This window comes from Miniopterus schreibersii (genome assembly GCF_964146895.1).
Source record: "Miniopterus schreibersii genome assembly, chromosome: 6".
Lineage (NCBI taxonomy): Eukaryota > Metazoa > Chordata > Mammalia > Chiroptera > Miniopteridae > Miniopterus > Miniopterus schreibersii.
The window spans coordinates 9,639,461-9,663,530 of NC_138107.1; the positions used below are offsets into that span (position 1 = coordinate 9,639,461).

General features: G+C 47.8%; 1 protein-coding gene across 4 annotated transcripts in view; it reads right to left on the reverse strand.

Annotated features, from left to right (window-relative positions):
• The window catches only part of BTBD9 (BTB domain containing 9), a 406,451-nt gene that overhangs the window by 20,913 nt on the left and 361,468 nt on the right, over positions 1 to 24,070 (reverse strand). For all 4 annotated transcript variants that reach the window (XM_081139671.1, XM_081139672.1, XM_081139673.1 and 1 more), the window contains exon 10: positions 675 to 753. In XM_081139671.1, coding sequence (XP_080995797.1) covers positions 675 to 753 — 79 coding nt within the window. The remainder of the gene's footprint in view (positions 1 to 674; positions 754 to 24,070) is intronic.

Genomic DNA, 24,070 nt, shown 5'->3' on the forward strand with positions numbered 1-24,070 from the left:
GCCATTTCCCTTCCAGACAGAACAGCATGGTGTTGTTTGAGGCCCAGGCACCTCACTTGACCACCGCCCAGACTTTGAGTACCAAAAATGGGGCAACAGCTTGCCCACTCTCCCCTCATTAAATCCAAAGGTGAAGGAACATCTACAAACAGCATGGTCCACTGCACCAAGCACCCTTCCCTGGGAGCCAGGCCTGGGCCAGGGGAGGAGCAGGCCTGGAAGGAGGGGCTCGATCGTAAACCCTTCGGTACAGGCAGCACAGGATCCAGCAGACAGACAGGAAACCAGCAGCTGTGCACCCTGGTTGCCCCGCGGCTGGGGCTCCTTAACAGCCACACTCAGAGGGCCACGGGACCTCTGAATAGTTGTCCTCTGGGAGGGGCGAGGACTCTGAGGACAGGGCATTTGACCTCTCAAGGTCCCTGTGGTTGTGATTCGCAGAGAGGCTGGAGGAGTAAGCAGAGCCACAGGAGTTGGCTTTCAGTTGCTGGGAAAAGACATTCAGAAAAGGTAATGATATCCCCACTGTGCGGGAGCAGGACTTTCTTCTGTACCAAGCTGTCTGAACAACAGGCCATTAGCGGGCAGAACAAACAGTTCCACTTAACTCGGGGTGTAGCATTACTCGTATACCTCGAAATATCACAGCGTCTTTCAAGAAACGAGGCCCTTACCTCGTTTGCTGTGTTGTGTGTTCCAACGATTCGGATGAAGGAGGCAGGCTGTCTTTCAAAAGTTACTGACTGCCACGACCTGTGAGAGGAAGCACAAGCATTCGCCTGGTTAGACGGCACAGTTAACCAAGTACATCTGTCCTCTGTCCTCGGGAGACCTATGCTGTAAGAATGGGGGACAGGGACAGCGACAGGGCTGCACCAAAGGAACATATGGAGGCAGCGGGTACCTATTGTCCCCATCAGAGCCTACAGTCTCATTAAAGAAAGCGCTCCTACCCTCTGTGAAGGTGACATAGACTCTTATAAAACTCCCCCCAAACAGGCACACAGTGCACAACGAGCTCATGTCCTGACAAGAGTGTGGCCAAATACAAAAGTGACCCAGGTCGGCGGGAGTTCATCAACACATCTCCTCTGTGAAACGGGCCAGGCTCAGGGGCTGCTGGCTGAATGGCCACACCTGAGTGGGCGCAGTGACTCCAGTGGGGGGCTCCAGGAAGAGGATAGTTTTGAATCAGGCCAGGACTGTGGGCAGGGTGGAGGAGGGCTGTGGAGTGGGGGTCACTCACTGCGGGTGAACCCCAGCTCTCCTTTCTGACAATGGAGGAAGAGGCAATTTCCCACAGGCCTCCACCCTCCCTTCTAGCTTCCAAATGCACCCCAGACGGGTTTATTCTCAGGACTGCCGAGGACTGCCTAGGCTCTGGGTGGGCCCCAAAGCAGCCCCGATATTTTAAAGGCAGTTCCTCATGGATCAGCCGGGGCTAGGCCAGCTCATTTAAAGCCCAGCCACACTGGCCTTGAGCCCTGAGAGGAGGAGCTCCGCTTCTGGTTTACACTCACAGCTCATCAGAATGCACCGGAGGAACGCACGGCACCCACAACTGTAAGCGCCAATAATATTTTCTGTAATAAATGTGAGGAGTTCACCGTGTTGCCATCCCTCCTCCACTTGCACAGTGGAAATGCCAGCTGCTGGGAAGCTGCTTCTTGTAATTGTCTAATTACCAGGTAACGCTACTGAAGAAAATGTATGTATTTGCGGTTTGCTTTCCCCCTCTGGCTTCAGGTGTTCCATTCTCTCACTACGAGTCTCCCACTGAGACTGATTCACTGCTGCCTGGACACCAGGCTCCTTAAGGTCATTAAAAAGTCGTTACCATCCTGTGTGCAAAGTCTGTGCCTCCAAAAGCAGTTTTCTGGAAACAGCACAAGAAAAATCACTCTCCTTGTACGAACGCTATTATTCATACGTGAAGGTGATGTCATCTGACCATCCCCAGAGCTTCCACTCCTGGCCCATTCTCTCGGTGGGGAACTGTTTTGCTCCCAGACGCACGTGACTCCCTGGGGAGTCTGCCAGGTGGGTTGTGGCCTGGGGGCCACAGGGGCTGTGGGCTTCCACATGGGGCCTGGGCTCTCACAGTCCTACCTGTCACTTCCCAGCTAAGCTGTGGAACTGATGACAGACTCCTGTCCTTCTTGCAGGTATGGAGAAGGGAGGGGTCCACTTTGTGGGGCCTTCCATCCAGGAAAGAGAAACAGGCCTAGGATAAGTGACAACAGCCAGGGACAACTACTAGGCTCAAGTCAGTTTCACAAGAAGGATTGTGGTGGAGAGGGGTGGGAGCGGAGGAGGTAAAGATTTTGTTCTTAGCTTTCTAGCCCTAGGCCTATCAAAAAAATCTTCATGTGCTTCTGGATGGAAAGGTGACCCTTTACATCCTTGTAGGCTCAGGGTCCTCAGCAACCCACTGGTGGCCCTGAGAGTGAAGGCAGGCCTGAACCAGGCTCATGTGGCCCAGCCTCTCCTCCCTCCACAAGGAGGATTCGAGGCCCAGGGAAGGAAGCCAGGCCTTACTGGGGTCATGGTCCTTTCACTTGCCTCCACTCTCACCATCTCCCTCTGCCCTTCTCCCTGACACTACACCAGGCTTCTACAGTGGGCTCAGCGCTTTGGCACTACTGTCCCTCACTTTGCTTGGGGAGGCAGGGCAGCGGCCTGTGCGGAGGGAGCGTTTGTGGAGTAATAAGATCCAAAGGCCTCAATTTAATACCAATCCTACATCACATCACATTAATATCTAATCACATTAGAGTTCATTTTCACTAACACAGACTGAGAGTTGAATAGATGATTTCATTTTCAGCAAAACTGGATACCAACCCTATGACCAAAGTATCAGTAGGAAGGGAAGGTGGTTACGATGAGGTAATGAGCATCTCTCCCCCAAATATCAGATTCTACTTCCCCTCAACTGCTTCCAAACAGTGTTAAATGCTGCTGGAGGGGAAGGTGGCAGTGGAACCGTCCTCCTGATGGCTGAGCCAAATTTGCAATCACTATGCAACCCTGCAGGAGGCTGCGTAGCCAAGACTCCACAGGGCCAGGAACCACCACCACCCTGAGTCCACTCAACAGCTCGACTGCTATTTTTTAAAAATATATATATCTTTATTGACTTCAGAGAGGAAGGAAGAGGGAGAGAGACAGAAAAACATCACTGATGAGAGAGTCATTGATCGGCTGCTTTCTGCACAACCCTTGCTGGGGATGGAGCCCGCAACCCGGGCATGTGCCCTGACCAGGAATCAAACCGCAATCTCCTGGATGCTCAACTGCTGAACCATGCTCAATTGGGCTTGACTGACATTTTTGTTGAGGGCTGTAGAACTATTCCTACTCGACATTTACCCTGAATCTCTTTTTTTTTTAAATTTATTTGAGAGAGAGAAACATCGATTTGTTGTTCCACTTACTTATGTATTCATTGGTTGTTTCTTGTATGTTCCCTGATGGGGATCGAATCTGCAACCTTGGCATATCAGGACGACGCTCTAACCAACTGAGCTGCCCGGTCAGGGCCACCATGAATCTCTTTTCTGGTAGGCAACATTCCCAGAAGACAAGGGAGCACCAAGGGTACGGCACCCACACCCTTGGTCAGAGGCAGGGCTGGGTGCTGGGAAGAAGTGTCTGAACAGGAGCAACGGTGTCAAAAAGTCCATGTGGTCTTTGCTTTGAGTACTTACCCCCCCACCTTCACCCCACAAAACCCCATACAGGATTGAAGCCCCACCCCTGGCACTTGCTGGCTCTCCACTGGACAAGTCGGTCCCCTTTCCTGAGCTGTAATTTTCTCACGTGTCCAATGCTGACAGACATAGCACCACCTCCTTGGTTACAGAATGAGGTTCCAGTTACATTACACTGTAATATGTAGCTACACACATATGAATTCAAAGACGTCTATAAGAATGTCTGCCAAAATGTTGATCAAGTTTTTAGTTTTTGATAGAATTTCAAGAGATATTTACTGTGATTTTGTAGAAAGTATATGTAATCATTTTTAAAAAGTACGTAGCTTACTACTCCCTAAGGCTTTCATACCAATCATGTGACAGGAGCGAGTGAAAAGGCCAGCCCTGTCTTATCACGCAGGCTATTCCGGTTGAGAGGATCACTGGGTGGCAGTCAAGACTGCAGGCGTTAATCCTGGTCTTCATGGACTAGAGGCAGGATGGCGAATGGTTGAGAGCCTGGGAGCCAGGCTGCCTGGCTTTGAATTTCACTTTTGTACTTTTATCAGCTGTGACCTTAGGCAAACTGCTTAACCTCTCTGGGCTTCAGTCTCTTCATCTAATAATAAAATCTATCAAAACATGTTTGGTGAAGATTAAATATGCTAACAAATGTAAAAGATCTAGAACAGTACAAAGTGCTGAAAACTACAATAGTTGGCACTCTTATTACTACTGTAATTACACTTCAGTCCAATGAACCCTGACAGGATACAGTGCCTCCCTGGGCCTCCTCTGCCAGTCACCAAGGTAGGTAGTGTATGATTTAATGACTACTGCAGAGGTTCCCAGGGGGACCGAAGGCACCCTATCAGCACCCATTTCTTGGAGGCAGGCAAGGTAGCTGGGCTTTGGAGGCACTAAACAAGTATTTGTTGGATACACTTGTGAGCTTGGCACTTGCTGGGAGAGCCACACAAGATGTAGTGGCTGCCCTTAAGAAGTTTATAATCTCTGTAGGGAGATCAGCTACCCTTCCGTGAACTAATTAGAAAACAACGCGAACAGTACAGTGGCCCCAGCTCACAAACTGGTGGTGTTCCAAAACCTGCCTTGTAATTAGTTGTTTGAAGCTTAGAAGCAATTTTTCCAGAGAAATAAAGCTATACGTTTTGATTGGGTTCCAAGGCCCACCCATAAAACTTAATTTAACCTGCAATGAGGCTGAAGTATGATATATATGAAGCTAAAAAAAATGTTGTTGCCATAGTAGTAATTAAATAAGCCAGAACAACAAGAGATTTAGAACAATCTCTCCAGGGCTGCTGCTTGAGGAATGGGGATTAAACACTGTAATGAACAAAAATCATGCGGATGTGGCTGGAGGATGGTGGGTGGGCGGTTGATAAGGAGCGTGGAACGGCGGCTACGGCCTGTCCTCCTACAAGCCTCCCCTCTGCAGTCCACTGCGTAGTTTCCCGAGTGCTTCACAATCGTGAGTGATCTCATCCGGTTCCCACACAGCCTGCTTCGCAGGTAGGCAGCCAGCTGGAGTCCCATTTCAGAGTCAGGACAGGGAGGCGGAAGGTAAGTTACCTGTCAGTGTCCCAGAGCCACCAGGTGCAGAGTCAACCACAGAAGCCAGGTCCAATGACTTAGCTTGTGCTCACAGCGAGAAACTTTCCAACAACTGGGAGGCTGAGGCACTGACTCTTCACTGTCACCCGGGGCCTACAGTATGACCAACACCTCGCATATGTGCTGGTGTCTTCACTCCAGGTCTGGAGATCACACACACACCAGTGATAACAAGCTGCCCTCAGGCAAATGACAGCCCCTAAAGCCTCAGTTTCCTATGTAAAATTGGGGTAACAGCACTAACTATTTAGGGGTGTGAAAATTCAGTGAGGAAATAGAGTGCTTAGTATGTGGTAAAGGCATCATAGCTACTGGCTGCTACTATTAAATCTTTATATTCACACGTATGAAAACCAGGAGAAAGGGAGGAGGCTTGGCAGGTGCTCCTCCCCACATAGATGACTATGGAGGGATCTAAAAACAGGTCTACTAAAAGCAAGTTAGAGGATGCTGCCTACTGTGTGGGACCACACACAAAACTGCACACAGGTCACTCATGAAAACATATATGCTTGTAAAATATTTTTAAAATATTCTGGAAGGACATACGCTGAATTCATGGTAGTGGCTGTCTCTGGGGAGATGGCGGGGGATGGGACTACTTTGGGGGAACAAAGGAGACTTCAACATTAACTGGAATGTTTTATTTCTTTGATTAAAATAAAAAAGACTTGAGTATATGTGAAAAATATTAACTAGTCAATTCTGGGGATAAGTATATGAGAAAATGTTATATTACTTTTTAATCTTTTCTGTATTTGAAACAGTTCTTAAATAAGTAAAAAGAAAGAGGAAGGAGAAAGGGATTAGGGCCATGTCTGTGAGAATTGGCCAGAGGTGGAATTAACCAAAGTGCAAATATAAAAATTAGGGAGAAAGGTGGAGCTATCCCTCGGCGGGGTGCGGATTTGCCAGGTGGTGCTGCTGGCTGAGGACAGCTGCGCCTTTGTGGGCAGCAAGCAGGGGACAGGAGAGCGGCCGGGTGGGGGAGGAATGCCACCATCTGTAAGTGCAGGGTTTGCCAGGCTCTGGGTGAAGGACAGCACTGCACAGGCCCCTGAGGGCGCCAGAGAAAGGACCGGGGAGAACGGCTTTCCAGCCTAAGGCTTTCCTGCCTCTGTGGGGACCCCGGGGTCCCATGCCCAGGGTGCCTGGTTTTTCAAGTCTGGAAACACTCTGCTGCCTACGCTGTTGAGAGTGCGAATGCCAGAACTTTCCGTAGCAGACCTGCTGAGCAGCAGGGGATGGGAGCGAGAGAGCACCTGGTCAGGGCCAGGCTGGCAGTGAGACACGGCACACTAACCGCCTGGGTTAATCTTTGCTTCCTCCACCAAAAACACAGGGCAGAAATTTAATAAAGGCTTCATATCTAATATGAGTGTTATCTCACACACACACACACATGCACAAAACAGAGAAAGGAAAAGGAGATGCCGCCATCTCTCTGTGCCAACACCTCAGAGAGGAAACACGTAGGAAGCAAGTGGACTCACCCTGCAGAAGCCTAAAAAGGCTCATGTCCTCGTGTCACCAGCCGCCTCGGGTGACGAGGGTGCGCAGGGGCTGAACCAAACCACTAGCTGAAAGCAGGTAAAGGAGCAGGTGGGCTCCCCAGCTCCCCTGTGCTGCTCTGCAGTGGGGACAGCCTCCTTCCCTTGGCAGGAGACAGGATTTCACTCTGGAGCCCTTGAACATAGAGGGTCTGGACCCTGGGGGCGCCAGGCACAGCAGAGGGTGACGTGTGGGCACCCAGGCTTAACTGCCAGGCAGGGGACTGACCAGTCCAAGAGGAAAGACTTAGAGATACTGGTCTGCCTTCCTCCTCTCTGACCCTCCACGCTTCCTCCCATAAATGTTTACCAAGTGCTTCCTATGGAACAGGCCCTGTTTCAGACTCTGCCCTCAAGAAGCTTCCATCTACTGGAAGAGAGAGACAAGCAAACTTACTGGAGTTAAAGAAGGGGGAAAACAGTTATGGGGGTAACCAGAGCAGTTTAAGCGGACAGAGGGGGAACACTGCTTTAGGTAACGTATTTAAGGAAGTCCTCTCTGGCACAGGGACAACTAGCTATGGCCAACAGAAGCAGAGCAGAGAAAATGGCCATGCAGGACTGGGAGAGGACTGCAGTGCCGAGCTGGAGTGAACCGGCAGGGTCTCCCAGTGAAACGCCCGGTCCTGTCTGCGGACGCCCTGTGCGGTCCCGCTGACCACCCACATACAGAAAGTTCCCAGGCGGCTTCGGCAGTGCCTCATTTTAAAGGTAAACAGCCAGTTAAGGATCACCAAAGACTCTACCGTGAACAACAGAGACCAAAAACAAATAGAAAAGAAAAATAACTCAGAGGATAGAGATATAATTCAGTAAGCAGAATAAACTTAAGAAAACCCTACACTCCCTCCAGAAAGAGAAAGTATTATTATGTTTGAAATAAGAATAAAATAATATGAAAAGGAATTTCCAGAGAACAAGGAAGTGCTCTCATAAATTAAACTATGAGTTTAAATAAATAATTCAACAAAGTAGTTAGAAGCTTAGGTTGAGGAACTTCCCCTGAATGTCAAACAAAATAGACAATAGAAGAAAAAGGACATGAGGAAAAGAGAAAATAAGAGGAGAGAAGCAGCCCCACTGGCCAGTCAGACGTTCCAGAAAGGAGGGCAGAGAAGGCAGGAGCTAGAAAATGGACACAAGACATCTTCCCAGACATGAAGAACATATTTCTAAGTTAAAGAGGCCACCGCAGTAAATGAGAAGGTACCCGCCCCGAAGCATGTTACTGTACTGAGACACTTTAAGACAAGATCTAAATGCTGCTGGAGGAAACACCGGTCAATATAAAGACATGGGGACCAGAACCACGTGAGATGTTTTAAAAGCAACACTGGGAGCTAAAAGATAATGGGGCCCTTCAGTCCAAATGCTGAGGGAAAACCGAGTTCCCAGCCAGAGGGCTCTTTCCAGCCAAACTATCATCAAGTATTAGGACAGAACAAAGAAACTTTCATCCAGGCATCAATCTCAAAAAGCTACTGGGAAATGTGCTCCACCAAAACAAAGTGTTAAAAGAAGCTAAAGAAAGTTACGGAATCCAGAAAACAGAGGTGGCGTGGAACAGAGGCGAGGGGGATTCCCAGACGGCAGGGAGATACCAGGAGGGCTGTGCACCCGCCTAAGAGCAACCAGCCCAGAGGGACGGAAGGCGGGGACTCCTGGGGACCATCTCAAGGAGGAAAAACCAAACTGACTTACCCGAGGCGTTAGAGCAGGTTGAGGGAATTTTTATCGCTCTGACAAAAGTTAGGGGGAAGAATTAGTGGTAAGTACATAGAAAATTAATGAAATACACGGTGTCTTGAAAAGTGTATACACACTATATAAATTCTATTACATTTTGAAAATGAAATGCATTTTGATAAATACTGCTTTTATAATAATTCAAAGTTTGTATACATTTTGGGGGACACCCTGTATATAATATTAAGTAATTTTTAACTCCAGGAAAAACAAACAAATAAAAAAGAAAGGTGACCGTAACATAGTACATGGCCTACCCCTGAATAATAGTTACATAGTCGTGCTCCTGGCAACGATACATGATACGAAGAAAAGCAGCATGGCTATGATAAATGATAATGATACGGCGTGAAGGAAAGCTGTAACTAGAGGGGGAGGGGGGAGAGGAGCTGGGGGAAGGGCAACGAAGCCAAAGTAGGGAGACAGCAGATAATTCTGACCACAGAATTAAGGAACAGAATAAGCATATAATTTAGAAACATGAAGGTACAGACCAAAAGAAAGGTCTGGAACGAATGAACATGTCTGCCCCCAAATCTGAGTCTGACCACATGCTCTGAGGGACAGGGCGCTCTCGCACCAGGGAAGAAATGTAAGCCCGCACAGCCGCAACCAGCAGCACCTGAAGTGTCACACGCCTAGAGTGACAACTCCTCCTACAGAGCTGCTTCCGACGTGCTCGCAGCACCTGGACACAGTGGGACAGGACAGTGCTGTGGCACTGTGTGAGCAAGAGAACAGAAACAACCAAAATGCCCATCCCTGGGGGCTGGTTGAGAAAATGTCGGTCTGTTTCTCTCCTTACTAGGAAAGACTGGCAGCTGGAAAAAAAAGAAAAAAGAAAGAAAGAAAGACTAGCAGGACTAGCAGCTGGATGAGGGGTGGAGGGAGGAAGGAAGAGAGAGAGAGAGAGAGAGTCAGTCACTGGGTGGGACCGACTCTAGAGATCTTCAAGGTATAGAAGCACAAAACAGACACACATCTATGTATGCATAAACTATTCTCTCTGGAGAAAGACATTTCACTGTCTCTACAGTTTTTAACTTTTAAACCATATTAAATATATTTTCTTCGAAAGTACAATCTTTTCAAAATATTAATTTTTTTTTAAAGGAAAAAAGGAAAGAAGTTGCCTGTGGGGAGTGGGACTAGGGTAGGAAAGGGCAGGCAGGGGACCACTGCTTTTTGTTACAAGCCTTGTGGTTCTACTTGACTTTTAAAACTATGTACATGTATAATTTTGATAAAAATAAAAAATTCAAAAGTATAAAAAAAAAAGGCAGAGCCAAGAAAGGGAGCAAAGCCTGTGGTGATGAGGAACAGATTTATTTACAACCTTTGGGGGCAGGGCCGGAAGGCAAACATGAACCTTTCAGAAAGATTCTCGGGAAGGGAGGAAACAATAAAGGCTGGCTCCCATCAACTGAGCGTACGCAGCGCTGCGACACCCTCTCCAAGCCGTGTGCGGGCCGGGTACTGCGTGTGGAAGGCCGCGAGCGAGCCTCCGGACGGGCCTGCGGGCGGCTCCGACAGTGCTCTGTGGGCGGCCTCTCCAGCTGACCCCACAGCTGCCTGCCATCCCTCCGGGCAAGCTGTGCTTATTGTCTTCCTCGCCTGTGGGACGGGCCAAGGGCCACAGCCATCTCGTTAATCATATCTAAAGATGTGCCACGGACTGAGCATGTAAGGGAGAGCGTGTTGTCTACAACACTGGGTCAGGGGGGATTCTCAAGTTGTCACAGTTCTTAGACTGGGCCTTGGGTGCCTTTCCCTGATGGCTCCCAGCCTGGCCCATTCTGGGGCCCCCTCCCTTGCTCCAGAGGCAGAGAGAGGGTGTCCATGCAGCAGAGTGTGAAGTCAGCCCAGATCATTTAACGCCTTCCAAAGAGCTCCCTGGTTCCAGCTCTCTGAGGCCTCAGTGCAGGTCTCACTGTCTGATCCGGCACCTGGGAGTAAGTTGTTCTGTCTTGCACGATGCCTTAACCAGATTTTATAGCTGCCTCACTGCTCTGATTTACAGGGAATCTAGGCTCGCTCACTCACCCTGTCTGTCCATCCATTCAACATCTATTTATTGAGAGCCCTCCAGGTACCAGGCTCAGGTAAACCAGTGCCAAGTTTGTCTAACCTGACTGCAGACCTGAGATGGCAGGAAAACAGCTTGATAAGAGCCACCAGGATTAGTGGTCATTTAGTCACATGCTGATCAGCCAAATGCTTACTCAGAGCAAAGGTCACACATAGGAGACTCACACATATTTTGCCGATTTGCTGAGTAATTTTTAAAATTTGAGTTAGCTCCCACTTAAAAAATGGGAGATTTCATATAGAAATACAAATTTTGGGTTTCTCTTGAAAACTAGAAGAGCTGGCATCCTTGGGCCCTCTTTTCCACAAAGACAAAATGAGCTGGAGCTCAGGTAAACATGACAGACCCCAGCTTTGAGCTTCTAGTGGTCTCCCTCACCACTCCTTGGGGCCTGCCCTGGTCTGCTGTGTGTCACCCACCTGGTCCAAGGTGGTAGCCCGGTTTCTCATCCAGCCTTAGACAGAGCTCAGGTGGTGGTGAAATGGAATGAATTAAATTTCTAACTCTTGTACAGGACTCCCACCACCTCAAAATTCTTTGGGGATCCAGTACCAGAACTGATACACAAATTATGTTTCAGTTTTTAAAAAATCAATCTTCTTATGCTGTTCTCTTCTTAGCCTCAAGACAGGTACAAGTGAGGCTCTTGGAAGGACGGGAGAGCTGACAGTCTTCAGTTGCTTCTGTGGAGCTTCTAAATTTCCAACTCCAGGCCATGCCCCAGATCAACTAAAACTCAGAACCTCTGGGGTGGGTCCTGCCTGAGTCCAGTGTAAGTTCCTCAGGTGACTTCAATGCACAGTCAGGGGGTGCCTTTCCTCCTGTGGGGATGGAGGGTGAGAAGAAGCCTCCTGGGGCAGACACACGTCATCTTCCATCCCAGCTACAGTCCAGACCAGCCTTCCCTGGGTTCCTCTTGCACCTGGGATTTCTGGGCCTCTGGTGAATGAATGCATGCTTTTACCACTCTCACACGACACCAGTCTTGGGTTTTGCCTTTCCTGCTCATAGCATAATTTGCCTTTTTAGAGGAGTTTCCTCTCAGAGAAAAAGTCCTGACCCTGGCCAGCTCCTCAGGAGTTGAGCTAAGAGAGCTTCTGACCCCGGGGCAGCTACAGGAAAGTATGTGTCCCAGGGAGACTGGTGGAGTGTTGGAGTGTGTGGGGAACGTGAGGAGAGGGGGCTGCTTTAATACTCCACATCTTGCTCAGTCCCCAGCCCCAAGCTCCAGTGCGCCTCGATCCCCCTAAGGGGATGCAATAATTGATGATTAGCATTCCAGAGCTTGGCTTACATCCTGCTAGCCTGTCATATTTAATTACATTTTAACTATATTCGTCTTCGATAATAGCACGAACATAATTTAGGTAATTATCTCTCTCTCATTCTCTGACTCTGTCTCACTTAGAGCTCCTTGCAACGAAAATCGCTTTCTCGGCGCAAACACATAAACAGACTCTGGGCCAAGTGCTTCTGTCTCTTGCAGCAGCTATGCTACAAACATAGTGGTTTTGAGTGTCATGCAGAAAAAAAGAAAATTCCTGTTTCCCCCTGCCTCTGTATTCATGTTTGTACACAACTGATGGTGGGAGCTGGTGTGTTTGGGTGTGTTTGGCTATGTGCGCGCACCCACACCTGCATGCATCTCAGCATCTGGAGAGAGCTCTTGGCGTGGTGTAGAAACTGGGGCAGCCTCGTCAATCAAATTAGCATCTATAAAGCACCCTCTTGGTCTGGCATTTCTCACCAGATTTAATGGTTCCCTCGCAAACTTAAGCTGTTGAAACAGTTCTAAATGTCTGGTTAGTCTTTTGAAGAGAAGTTCTTTCTAATAGGGTTTTTGCCACACCTGGATCTTATAATTAACGACCCTAAGCCTTGCCTGTGGTCAACCTCCTCCAAGAGCCAACCAAGCATGAGAGAGACCTGAGGCTCTTCCAAGGAGGAGTATGTCTTCAGCTCACTGCTCCAGTGTCTGGGGTCCATACAGATCTCCCAACACCAGTCAGGTCACAGGCCACCTGACTAAGAGGCTAAGAGGCTCCCGTTCCGTTCCCACTCAGGGCAAAAGGTTCATTCTTCAGGACCCTTGTTCATTGGTTCCCTGGTGAAGCTGGCCAACATAGCTGAGTTTTTTAGGTACAAAGATTTTATGTTGCAAGTTCCCAGCTCTAAGAAGATTACTGAACAAAAGAGGGAATAAAAAATGGGTTACGAAATAGCTATTATCAAAGACAAACTTGCCCAAAGTTTAGAAATCTGGAGCCAGAAAGAACTTGGACAACCTAATTTACAGGATACAGTGCAGAGGTGGGAGGGCCTCACCCCAGGTTCTCCAGGCTCTGTCCATTTCCTCAGAGTTCCCAAAGGTTCTGATGAATGTGGATTTTTGTATAAATATTCACTCTGTCTGATATTGAAGGAATAGCTATTTGCTAAAGATCGGTCACTTGCCTTTTCAGACAAAATTCATTGCTCATATGGTTCTAGGTCCACACCAGAGACAAGCACCCTTTTCCCCTCTGAAAAGAAACACCAGCAAGTAGTCCCTGCAGTGCTAAGCAGCAGGCAGAAGAGGCTCCAGGGTGGTCTGTGTAGTTCACAAATAAAGGGACTCTTACTGCCACTTGTTTGGGAGGCCAAAATTCCTGGCTGTCTCTGGAAATAAACATTTGACTTCTGGAGCGAGGCAGAGTGAGAGCAACATTTGCTGGCACTGCAGAGTCCACAACCGACCCTTCTGATGTGACTGGGCCCACTACTAGCTGATGTGCAGAAGGGAAATCTGCAACCTGCTGATTCTGGCAACTGGGTAGTAACTCTTGGCCCAGCAGAGAAACTCGAAACCACTCAACACGGTGACAGGAATGGTTGTGGAGGCCTGTCCTGGGTGATGCTGGGGGAGCATGGAGGAGGAGAGCCGAAGTGCACTCTGTCAGAGCAAGGGCTCCTCACGCACGGCACAGAATCTGGGCCACTCATTCACAGCCCTCTGATGGCAGCGGGGACGAACGATCCTGACCCTGCCTGGGCTACAGACTTGGCTACCATAGGCCAGGCCTGTGGTGGGGGTGAGGGGACCTGAACAGGTGAAGGAGGGCTCCCTCTCCTCCTCCACAGCCCTAGGTCCTCCAAGCACCATGACTTGCTCCATGTTGTTCATTAGGGATGTTTTGGTCTCTCGGTGCCCAGCTCAGGCACGTGGAAATGTTGGTGAAGTCTGCCTGAAACATAAGAACACTGAGTGAATGGAAGAGCCGGCATCCTGGCCACACTTTGTGTCAGCGGGCAGTTCTAGAGCTGGCAGGAGAGGGCAGGTTCCGTCTGCTGTTCCCAGAGGATTCTCTGGCCCCGCCAGGCTCCATACTCAACACAATGATTGATTTAATGACATGAGTGGCTCCTTTTGGCCTCTGAGGAGCGCACACTCACTTGGAAGAGAGTGCCAATGAGGAGAGTGCCGCCTCGTCCTTGGCTCTGTGTGACTGTCCAATACCACCTCCATTTCTCCCAGACATACACTCTCTCTCTCCAAAATGCACACTGGAAATATGAGGACTAGGCATGGTCAGGAGCCAATTCTCAAATGTTAAGAATCTGGCAATTTCATTTCCTAGCGCTTTAAATACCAAATGCATTTAGAGCACAATAAGGACTGACTGCCCCCTGCATTTCAAGTTTAAAAAAGGGGCTACTTTTATGGAATTCAGGCCAAAAGCCTGTGCAGATCAACACCTGGCCCTGACCTCAGAAACACTACAGTGTACACAGCCAGGCAAGTGGCGGGCTCCAGAAAGACCGCCAGACAGCCTCTGAATCAAACCTGACCAATTTCATACCTAAAAATTACACTCAGCCCCACGGGTAATCCAGATCTGATGACATGCCAAAGCCGCGCAGCGCCCGACACCAGGATATATTCAGTACAAACTTAAAAATAGACTCTCCCTCCCCAGCCATTAAGGGCCTGATATTTGCAACTGAACAGATAAGAAATTGGGGGCACTGGGGAGAGCTTTAAAAATCTCCAGAGTACAAAAAAAATGTTTCTGTATGATGAAAAGTTTGGCTCTTAGCACAGAGCTGCCCAAGATTAGCCTGGAGCCATTTAGCGTACTGGAATCTCTGAATGTGAGTCTGCAATGAAAAGGTGACAAGTGTTCGTGGCAGTCCCACAAAGGCCTTTTCTAGGATTTGCATAAACTGCCACATTCAACACAATTAAAGCAAGACAGTGAATGGCCTGCGAGCTGATGGAAGGCAGAGCGGTGCGGGGAACAATCTTTCTTCTGGGACCTTCTGACAGAAAGTTGACTTTTAAAAAATCATTCCTTCCTCTTTTCAAACACTTTCTTAATAAATAAAAAAAATCACCACTACCTTCAACTTGGTGTTAGTGCCTTTTGGGTCCACTTTTTGTTGGCCTAGAACTCTGGAGACTTACAAGAGGCGTGTGTTCTTTCGTCAGCCCCTCGCTCTCCTAGGGCTGGTTCCAAGTCACTCTGACCTCTTCTCCAGGTCCTTGCTGCGCACTGGCATAGACACAGGCAAGAATGAACCTGACCTGCGACTGTGCTCCGCCCATCTCGGCGTCTTTGGCCAGGCTGCCGCCTGGTGTCAGACTACAGGCAGGGGGGAGGCAGCCTGGGCTCCCTGTGAACTCACAAAGCATGGTGAACAATGGGGTGGGACAGGTGACAACCAGGGCATGTGTTAAGCACATGAGTTAAGTCAAATGATTTAGATAATTTATGACATAACCAGATGCCAAGACAGGTAGGAGGATGCGGCTGGGCAAGGAGAGAGGCTGGAGGTATGGCAGGCCAGGGTTAGCATCAGATCACTTTAATTAGCCACAGAAAGATCAGGGAGGAAGAAGCTGCTGCACCGCGGGAGGCGCCTCCCTCTGTGAGGACCCTGATTCTCCTCAGGCCAGCCACCTGATTCCCTGCCCACGCTTTCTGAACCTAGCAGTGTTCGCAAGCGCCATGCCCGTGATTTTGATGCCCTGTAATTCTTAACACCTGCTTTGAATTTTGCTCATGTCTCCAAGACTAAGACATCAGACAGTGACTTCTTTACTACTTCATAGCAAACAAGCAGCCAAGCAGCACCACAAAACTATGGCTTCCCTTCAGGCTGTGTCTCAGTATGCCCCTAGTTAGTCACGGTCCAGGCCATGCCCCGAGGGCCTACAGAGTTGAAGGCAGATGTCCAGAAGTCAAAGTGCATTCAGCAAGGTTAAAAGTTATCCTTGGCACATGGAAATCTCCTGCAATAAAATACGGCAAGACTGTTGCTGAAGCCAAATCAGCTTATTTTTCTGTGTTATGTCTTGGGGAGGAAGGTTGCTAGGTGAAAGGGATGGATGAGAAACCTGACCAGTAACTCTTTCTGATTCCACTGTCAGCCTTTAAAATCAGATGGATCAGCTATTAATCTCAGAAAGCCAGCAGTGAATGTGCGCAATAAATTTGTCATCATTTTATGAATAAGCTCTCGGTCATGAGGGCTTACTGTCTGGCAATTCACCTTTTCCATGATATTTTCTATCACTGGTACTTTGGAGCAGCTTAGAAAGAATATTATTTGTGTTCCTGGAGATCGGAACATAAAAAACCCTCAGAGTGATGGAGATGTACAGGCAGGCTTCACGCCTGCCCTGGGCTCACTAGGCAAACTGTTTACCGATGCTCAGTGGACACCACTGGGGGACAGGACTCACTCTTCCGGTCCAGCGGAGCACTCATCCCTCAACAGCTGCTAATGAAGGCCCGTTACTGCTGGAGACATTGCAAATGCCCATTGGCTTTCTGTCAAAGACTGTCAAACAGAGCTGTTGGTAATCATAGCTGGCAAGTGGTTCAGTCAATATTTTTGAAAAATTCAACCAAGTGTGTGAAAGCACAAAGTAGATTTTCCTAAAGCTGCTGGATAATTTAGTCACCTCCCTGCTTTGTTGGGGCTCTACCCCCATAACAATCATGCCAGTGTCCTGCTGGGTGGGAGAACAGGAAGGGGGGACTTAGAGGCCATAGGATTCCAGTCTGGGAATAGGGAACAGGGTCTAGGGAAGGCAGGTCGCTGTCCACAGTCCTGAAGACTGTGGGTTTGAGATGTAGAAACGGATGAAATTTCAGTGTTTTTGTCATTCAGCTGTGTTTTCTTCCCCAGTGAATCAGCAAAACTCTAGATCTGAAACTCTGTACTGAGGAGCCTTTAAACTAGATTAACAACCCCAAAATCCCTAACATTACTGCCACTAATAACATGGTCTTGCCCAAACACTGCCCCAGGGAGAAGGTCCCTCCGTACCCAATTTGAGGCTTTGGGGAGAATATATTTCTGCCCTTCAAGACTTGCGAAGGACCACTGCTCCTACCTAAAGATGACACTTGTACTTCTGGAGCCACTTCTTCTGGATACAACAAAGCATCATGAAAGGGAACTGCACTAAGTTTAGGCTGCAGCTCTGATGGTGGGTTTAGGGGCCAGCAGACCAGGGCAGGCTTGGACAACACTTCTGAGAGTCCTTGGCCAGGTCTAGGTGGATGCACTGGAGTGCATTCTACAGAAATGTAGCATTTTGGAAACCCAGGTTCCCTCTGAAGATCTTTAATGTTGGGACTCCCAAGCCTTTGTCCCTGGATGAATGGTTTTTCTGCATGAATGGTAGTAGGTTTATGCCCCACACTCCTAAACTCTGTTATGTGCCCCAGTACAGGATTGCTTAGCAGCTAGTGACAGCATCTGAAGAATTTGCCTGGAAGTGGAGTTCTCGCTGGTCCTCATAACAGAGCCCTACACAATGACCTGTGCTATAGCTGTCACTAACACCTGCATAGTCAGTGGAGACAGCAACTACTTCTAGAGACCACTGATGCACTAGTCCAAGGCTGCCCTCAGTGGCAGGGGAGTGTGCGTCTACTGTGGTGCTAATGCGCTCTCATGCACTGTTCCAGGGGCTCTCAAACTTGAGCTCATCAGCATCACCTGGAGAGTGTGCTAAACACAGACTGGGGGGCACTGGAACGGCACCCACAGGGTTTCTGCTTCAGTGGGTCTCAGAATGGGCCTGAGGATCTGCACTTCTAACACGTTCCCAGGGGATGCTGGTGGCCTGGGGACCACACTTGGAGACCCACTGTTTTCGTCAGTCACATAGAGGATAACCTTTGCTCTAGGAGATGGAAGGCAGCAAGTTGGAAAATCAAGGGAAGTTTAGAATAAGGGAATCAGCAAGGCTCAGGAAGGTGATGTCAGTGGCAGTGAGGATGGGTGGGTGAAATGGAGGTGATACTGGAAGGTTCCAACTCCAGCTGTCAAAATTACTCCACAGGTGTCTGGTCAGGTGGAGAGGCTTGCTGGCCAAGGCTGATGACCATGGACTGCTGCAGTGGAGCAGGGAGTCCACCAGACGGGAGTCACATGCCCAAACCATGGGGTTTGGCCCAGGTTCTCCCACTTACTAGCTGCAGGGCTTGGGTGAATCACTTGATCTCTGGAGCCTTTGCTGTTACACCTGGAAACACCTATCCTGCAGGTAGTTAAGAAAGTCTGATGAGGCGGAGTCTGCGAGAGCACTGTGTAAACTGCCACTGTAAATGTCAGGCATTCTCTGCTGCCACACCACCTGGTTCTCCCTTACCTGCAGACTCTACCTGGACCCTGGTTCAATCATACTCCCAGGAAGGGAGATGCAGGGAGTCACTCAGCAGTTGGGTGAGCCCTGCTCTGGATTCTGCTCTCGTGTACGGGTCCTAAGAACTGGCTTTCACCTCATTCCTGGCAATTCAACAAGCACATCAGATCCCTATTCCAGCAATTATTCTAATTCAAGTCTATGCCTACCCCCAGGGTCAGCAAACTTTAGTGTAAACGGCCATATAGTAAATATTTTAGGCTATACAGCCACCCACATATTATTTTTTACAACCCTTTAAAAATGTAAAAACCATTCGAAGCTTAGAGGTCAAACAAAACCAAGCTATGGGGTGAATTTGGCCCTGACCTTGCTGTACCCATTCCCCCTGATACCCAAGGGTCCCACCATAACCCTTCCAGTCTTCCTGGGGCTGCAGTCTGCTCCTGAGACCCAGGTTCCAAGGCTGCCCCCCGGGACCTGCCAAACTTCCCCAAGGACTGCTTATCCTGACTTTCACCCCCTCCTACTGCAAAGACCTGCTGATATTCCCTCACGCAGCAGTAGGCAGGACACATGTCCAGGTCCCAACTGTCCCAGACAGGAATGTCCACTGCCAGCTGCCTGGGTCTCCTTGGGCTGAATGAATGTGTGGCACAGACACAAACTCACAAGGACAGATGTATCAAAGCTACAACTGGGCAACTTCACAAAGGAAACACTGTCATCTTGACTTAATTTTCTTTATTCTCAAATCCCAATGACCAATAAAGTGTATATTTCTCAGACACAAAAACTTAATGACTAGTTATATGACATTTAATTTCTCTATATATGAAATTTAATTTCTAGCTACATGTGACATTCTACCTCATTGGGGGAGATAATCCATGTGCTGAGTGCAACTTTCTGGATAGACCCCCTCTCCTGTACAGTTTTGCAGGTGCTCACACAGACTGTGCATGGGCCTGGTGACACTGACAGTTATGGTGACTGACCAGCTTTGTACAGTTCGAGTGAGAAGCAACACACGCCTAAGTGCTGCTGTCTGCTCCTTCAGAAGGAGAATGGACACTGATCTATCACTTTCTCTTCTGGGGACTAGACATCCTCTCTTCACAAATTAGCACCTGAACCCAGCTTCTTGACTTTCATCTTTCTGATAAACTCCCTGGTTTGAAACTGTTCCAGTTCTGCTGTGCAGTCTGGGAGCTTGTCACACATCTCATGTGTGATATGACTGTGGGACATCACAACCCCAAAGTTCTGTCACTCACCAAGAAAGATAAGGCCATGTCATCTTGAGAGGGGGTGTTCCTAAGGTAAGATTAACTCAGCAGCTACCAAAGATCAAAAAGCACATAATGTTGGCCATTTTTGCCATACAAGTCACTGATGGCTTTGTTACCCCTTTCCACAAACACAACCTAAAACAGACACACAAATACAACTAATTTCAAACACCAAGGAGAGTATTCACCCACCCCTGCGATCTTGGAGACACTCTCCAAAGAGCTGACAAGCAGACCATCTTCAGCTAATTTATTTTTAATGTGGTATATCGATGGTATTTAACACGGTTTTTAACATGGTAAGACAGTGTGTCAGATTCATGAGTTGAAAAGGCTGTCTGTGCTTACAATACTGAAATAAATCACTGTGGAAGTGGATTTGTTAAACACCAAGATAATGGAGAAGTCTGCTTCTTAGAGTTTGCCCCTCCGGGCTGGGGGCCGTGGCAGTGGGAGCAGATGAGCGAGATGCCTAGAGTGGTGCATGAGGTGAGAAAAGTGTCCCAGAGGGTGAGCATACCTGTAAGGGTGGGCCCACTTTCTTCAGAGATGTGGTTCTGGGACAGTGACCTTTGCCAGCCCCTGAGGAGCGAGCTGTGTTCTCACAGCACAGAGCTGAGGGGAAAGACCCTTTGAATGGGAGAGTCCTCTCGGTTTTCTTTGAATAAGCTACTCTGGCAGTGAGAAAGCTCCTTACCACCCCAAAGGAGCTTGTACTTGAAGCACTGCTTCTAGAAAGGGGGCAACCCAACCAGTGTACCTTCTCCCTAGGATCTGAAGCAATCCCTTCTGCATGGTGACGAGATACACTTGTATCGGCCAACAGGGATCTTTTACTCAGCTCTCTTAAAGTTTTACCATGTGTGATTCATTTCAGAAATGAGACTTGATAAAGCAGATGTATCACAATGAGAAGCCTGCCTTTAAAATGTGATTTAATGATGCCTATACTTATTCACTGACATCTTTATAAAAGTATTAGTGTGGAAATGTATTTGTCTTTTCGAAAATAATTCTTCCTTTTACAAGTGTCGTGCAATACAAGAGCCATACATTAAAAATGCAGCAGGCAGAGTGGCCGTGATCTAATTGTATTATGTGGAGGCAATGTGGCACTGTCACACCGTACATCTCTTTTTTAGATTCCAGCCACACCATCAGGCACGGCAAACGTCCTCCTTCCCAGCAACCTCCACCCATGCCTGTGAGTCCTCAGTTCAGGGCTGCTACTGTAACCAGAGGGTAGAGAAAGTCTCTCCACGGTCACACAGATGCAATAATGCAGTAAATAAACAAGCTACTGATTATGATTTAATGCTGCTTTTCTTCCTACCTTAACCTGGTTTATGAGCAGGTATTGATGATTTAACCTTTCAGCCAATTAGAACAGAAGGTTTGATTGACAGCAAATGCATAAATAACGCTTTAGTGCAGGAGATAGAGTCATCCTCCCCTATTAATCAGCCCCTCTGCCCGAGTGCAGGAAACACGATATCTATCACGCCACTCTGTTACAGTCCCTTGGGGTGTCATTTCATGGCCTACCAGTAAAAACTTCACATTTACAGCAACTGCCCCTCTATTACTGTCGATAACATCTAATTGATATGTCAAACCTCCAAGGAATGCAGTAAATTGAAACACTGCCTCCCCAAAGAAAATCAACGGGCAAACAGGTAAATCAGCACCGCCTTCCTGTAATCACTTAGCCACCTCCCGACCAAAGCCAATAGAAAGCCAATGCCACCATCTTCACTTCAGTCTCAGACATCCACTAAATTCCTGCCCACAGGATGTCACAGTGAACCCTGAGCACAGCCCACGACAAGCCACTGCGTTTAAATCATTCTGCCAGTGAAAGCCTAGCTCAGCTGTGGGCGCCACAAGCATTATATTCCACGGGGTACAATTCGTTAGAGGACAATAGCGACCTAAAACCAATACTGCAGGTTCCCTCTGAAGATCAGGTAGTGGTGTCAGAGAGACGATCTCATTTACCTTCCAAATGTCCCTGCAGCGCAGGGCGGAGCTGGAATAACTACTCACTCTTCTGAAGATAAAATGAAGCCCAGACAAGGTAAGAAGAAACTGATCTAAGCACTTATCATGAATTGGATACATTTGACACTGAAATGTAAGGTTTGTCTTTTAAAAACACAGGGCACTTAGCCATTCAAGTACAACACTTAAAAGTATTAATAAAAATGCTTAAAAATCACACTGATGAGGGAGAAAGAACTAGATTTGCATTGGTCACTCATTCAGTCTGTTTACTTAACAAAAGAACCCTGATTTTAATAACGGACAGGAGAGAGTAGCAGATGTGTAAAGGTTCCAGTGGGAGAATATATAACACTCGTCTCTGTCTCTCAAAAAGAGGAGCACTCAATACAGGAAACGTAAAGCAGGTAGACAGACGTGCGCATGGACACTAGAGCGAGTGCGCACACGGGCCGGAGTGTAGGCACACGCATTCTCTCTGGCCCCACGCAGCTTTCCTCCCCCAGCTTTCTTTACTTATTCTTTACCTATTAAAGAAACAACCCCCGCCCTCCGGACCTGATGTGGGCGAGCCATCGGGAATGAGTTCCAATCCTAAATTTGGGGGAAGATTTGTAGATTATCATGATTTGAAAATATTCTAACAACTGATCCCACTATAGTGCCAAACAATTACTCTTTAAAACATGGAGGGTGTTCTTGCACAGGAATTCTGAATTTAGATATTTCATCACCTTCCTTCCTACCCAGTTCCTCCCCCATCCACGGTTTGCCCTCACCCATCACACTACTCCTGCTCAATCCCACCCACACATTTCCATTTACTCCCTTTGTTTTTGTTATTTTCCTTTCTTTTTTTAAAGTTTAAGTTGGTTACACCCAGCCCTAACATCTTCCCCAAATTTTCCCAAGTTCTCATCTTGCGTTGGAAATCCCTGATTTAGTCTTACTTCTTCCTACAGTCTTTCGGAGTGGCTGGGAATTCAGCACAATTCTGAGGCACGGATAATTCAGTGCTAAGATTTATATGAGTCTCCTGGCCCGCACAACCTACTTTTCTATGTTGTCATTCCTCTTCTTGGATTTATCTGTCTGCTTGGCTCAGTTGGCAAGCCCCTGGCCTTCTGAGCAATAGTCCTAATTTTGGCTATGGCCATGAGCATAATTCTGGATGAGGGCCATCTCATAATGATAAGAAAGAAAAGGATCGTCAAAATCCAGTGCCACTGCTCGGGGAAAGATCCTTAGGGCAAAACAAATGTTGTATGAAATATACTTAAAAACCTCACACAAAGGCTTGTAGCGATTACCAGCTCAAGTACACACTGCGTAAGCAGAGGAAAGGGAAGGTCTGAACAGGGGTAAGGGAGTGCCATGAAAGATAGGTGAAAACAGAACAGAACAAGCTTGTGTGAGACCAAGATGAGCAGGCAAGAATGGCCATTACTCAGCCAAAGAGCAGTGTGCAGTTGGTTCAAGCATTAGAACTGACTTTTTTTTCCATTTCTGATTCCATAATTTATATATTTAATCCAAATATCACCCATTACAAACTTGCAGCTTAACACGGAGCTTGTTTCAGAGTATGTGTGTCAGATGGTGCTTAAATTGCTTACAAGTCCCAGTCATTCAGAGTGAAATTGTGATTTCAAGGTCATAATGAAGTGTGATGCTGCAATTCCACAATCTAATTAGGGTAAATCCATAAATGTGGGTCTGAAAGACATTTAGTTGAAGGTAACTGACTTCTGATGGAATTCTTACTGGTATATGGTAACTGTATGTCTTAACGAGAGCTACCTACAAGAAGGGCACGTATTGTTACCATGGATAGGAAGGTATGAAAGGGCAAGCCTTCTCTGTGGGTGAGCCCCGGGGCAGCCTCTGCACTCGTCCCTACATGCTTGGTCAGAAGTCCACTTACCCCTCTAAATATGGAGCCACAAAGCCTTCCCGTCCTCCTTCTCCTACAACACCATGGACAAATGAACAAGGAAAAGTCAATAAGGCAGCTGCCACCTCTTATCCAGTAATGGGTTGGCGAGGCTCTGAGATTTATTTGAATCAAGTCACCAGCAGTCATATTCAATGGTAATGGGAAGAGCGGAATGCTCCGGGTACCTTAGAAAGCTAGCCCAGCAGAATCTGAAGGTAAAGGCCAAGGACTCCCCCAGTTGGTAAGATCTAGGAGAACAGAGACATTCTCTGGCTCTAAAATCCCCCTGGGAACCACTCCTTTAGTAACTCAAAAAAATAGTGATATGGGTACTGGGAATGTAGACAAGGACAAAGGAGACAGGGCCCCTACTTTCATGGAACTTAAAGCCTAACGGGAAAGACATACATTAATAGGTGAATTACAAACATAAAATTATAAATTGTGACAGGTGTCATGAAGGAAAAAAACAGAGTGC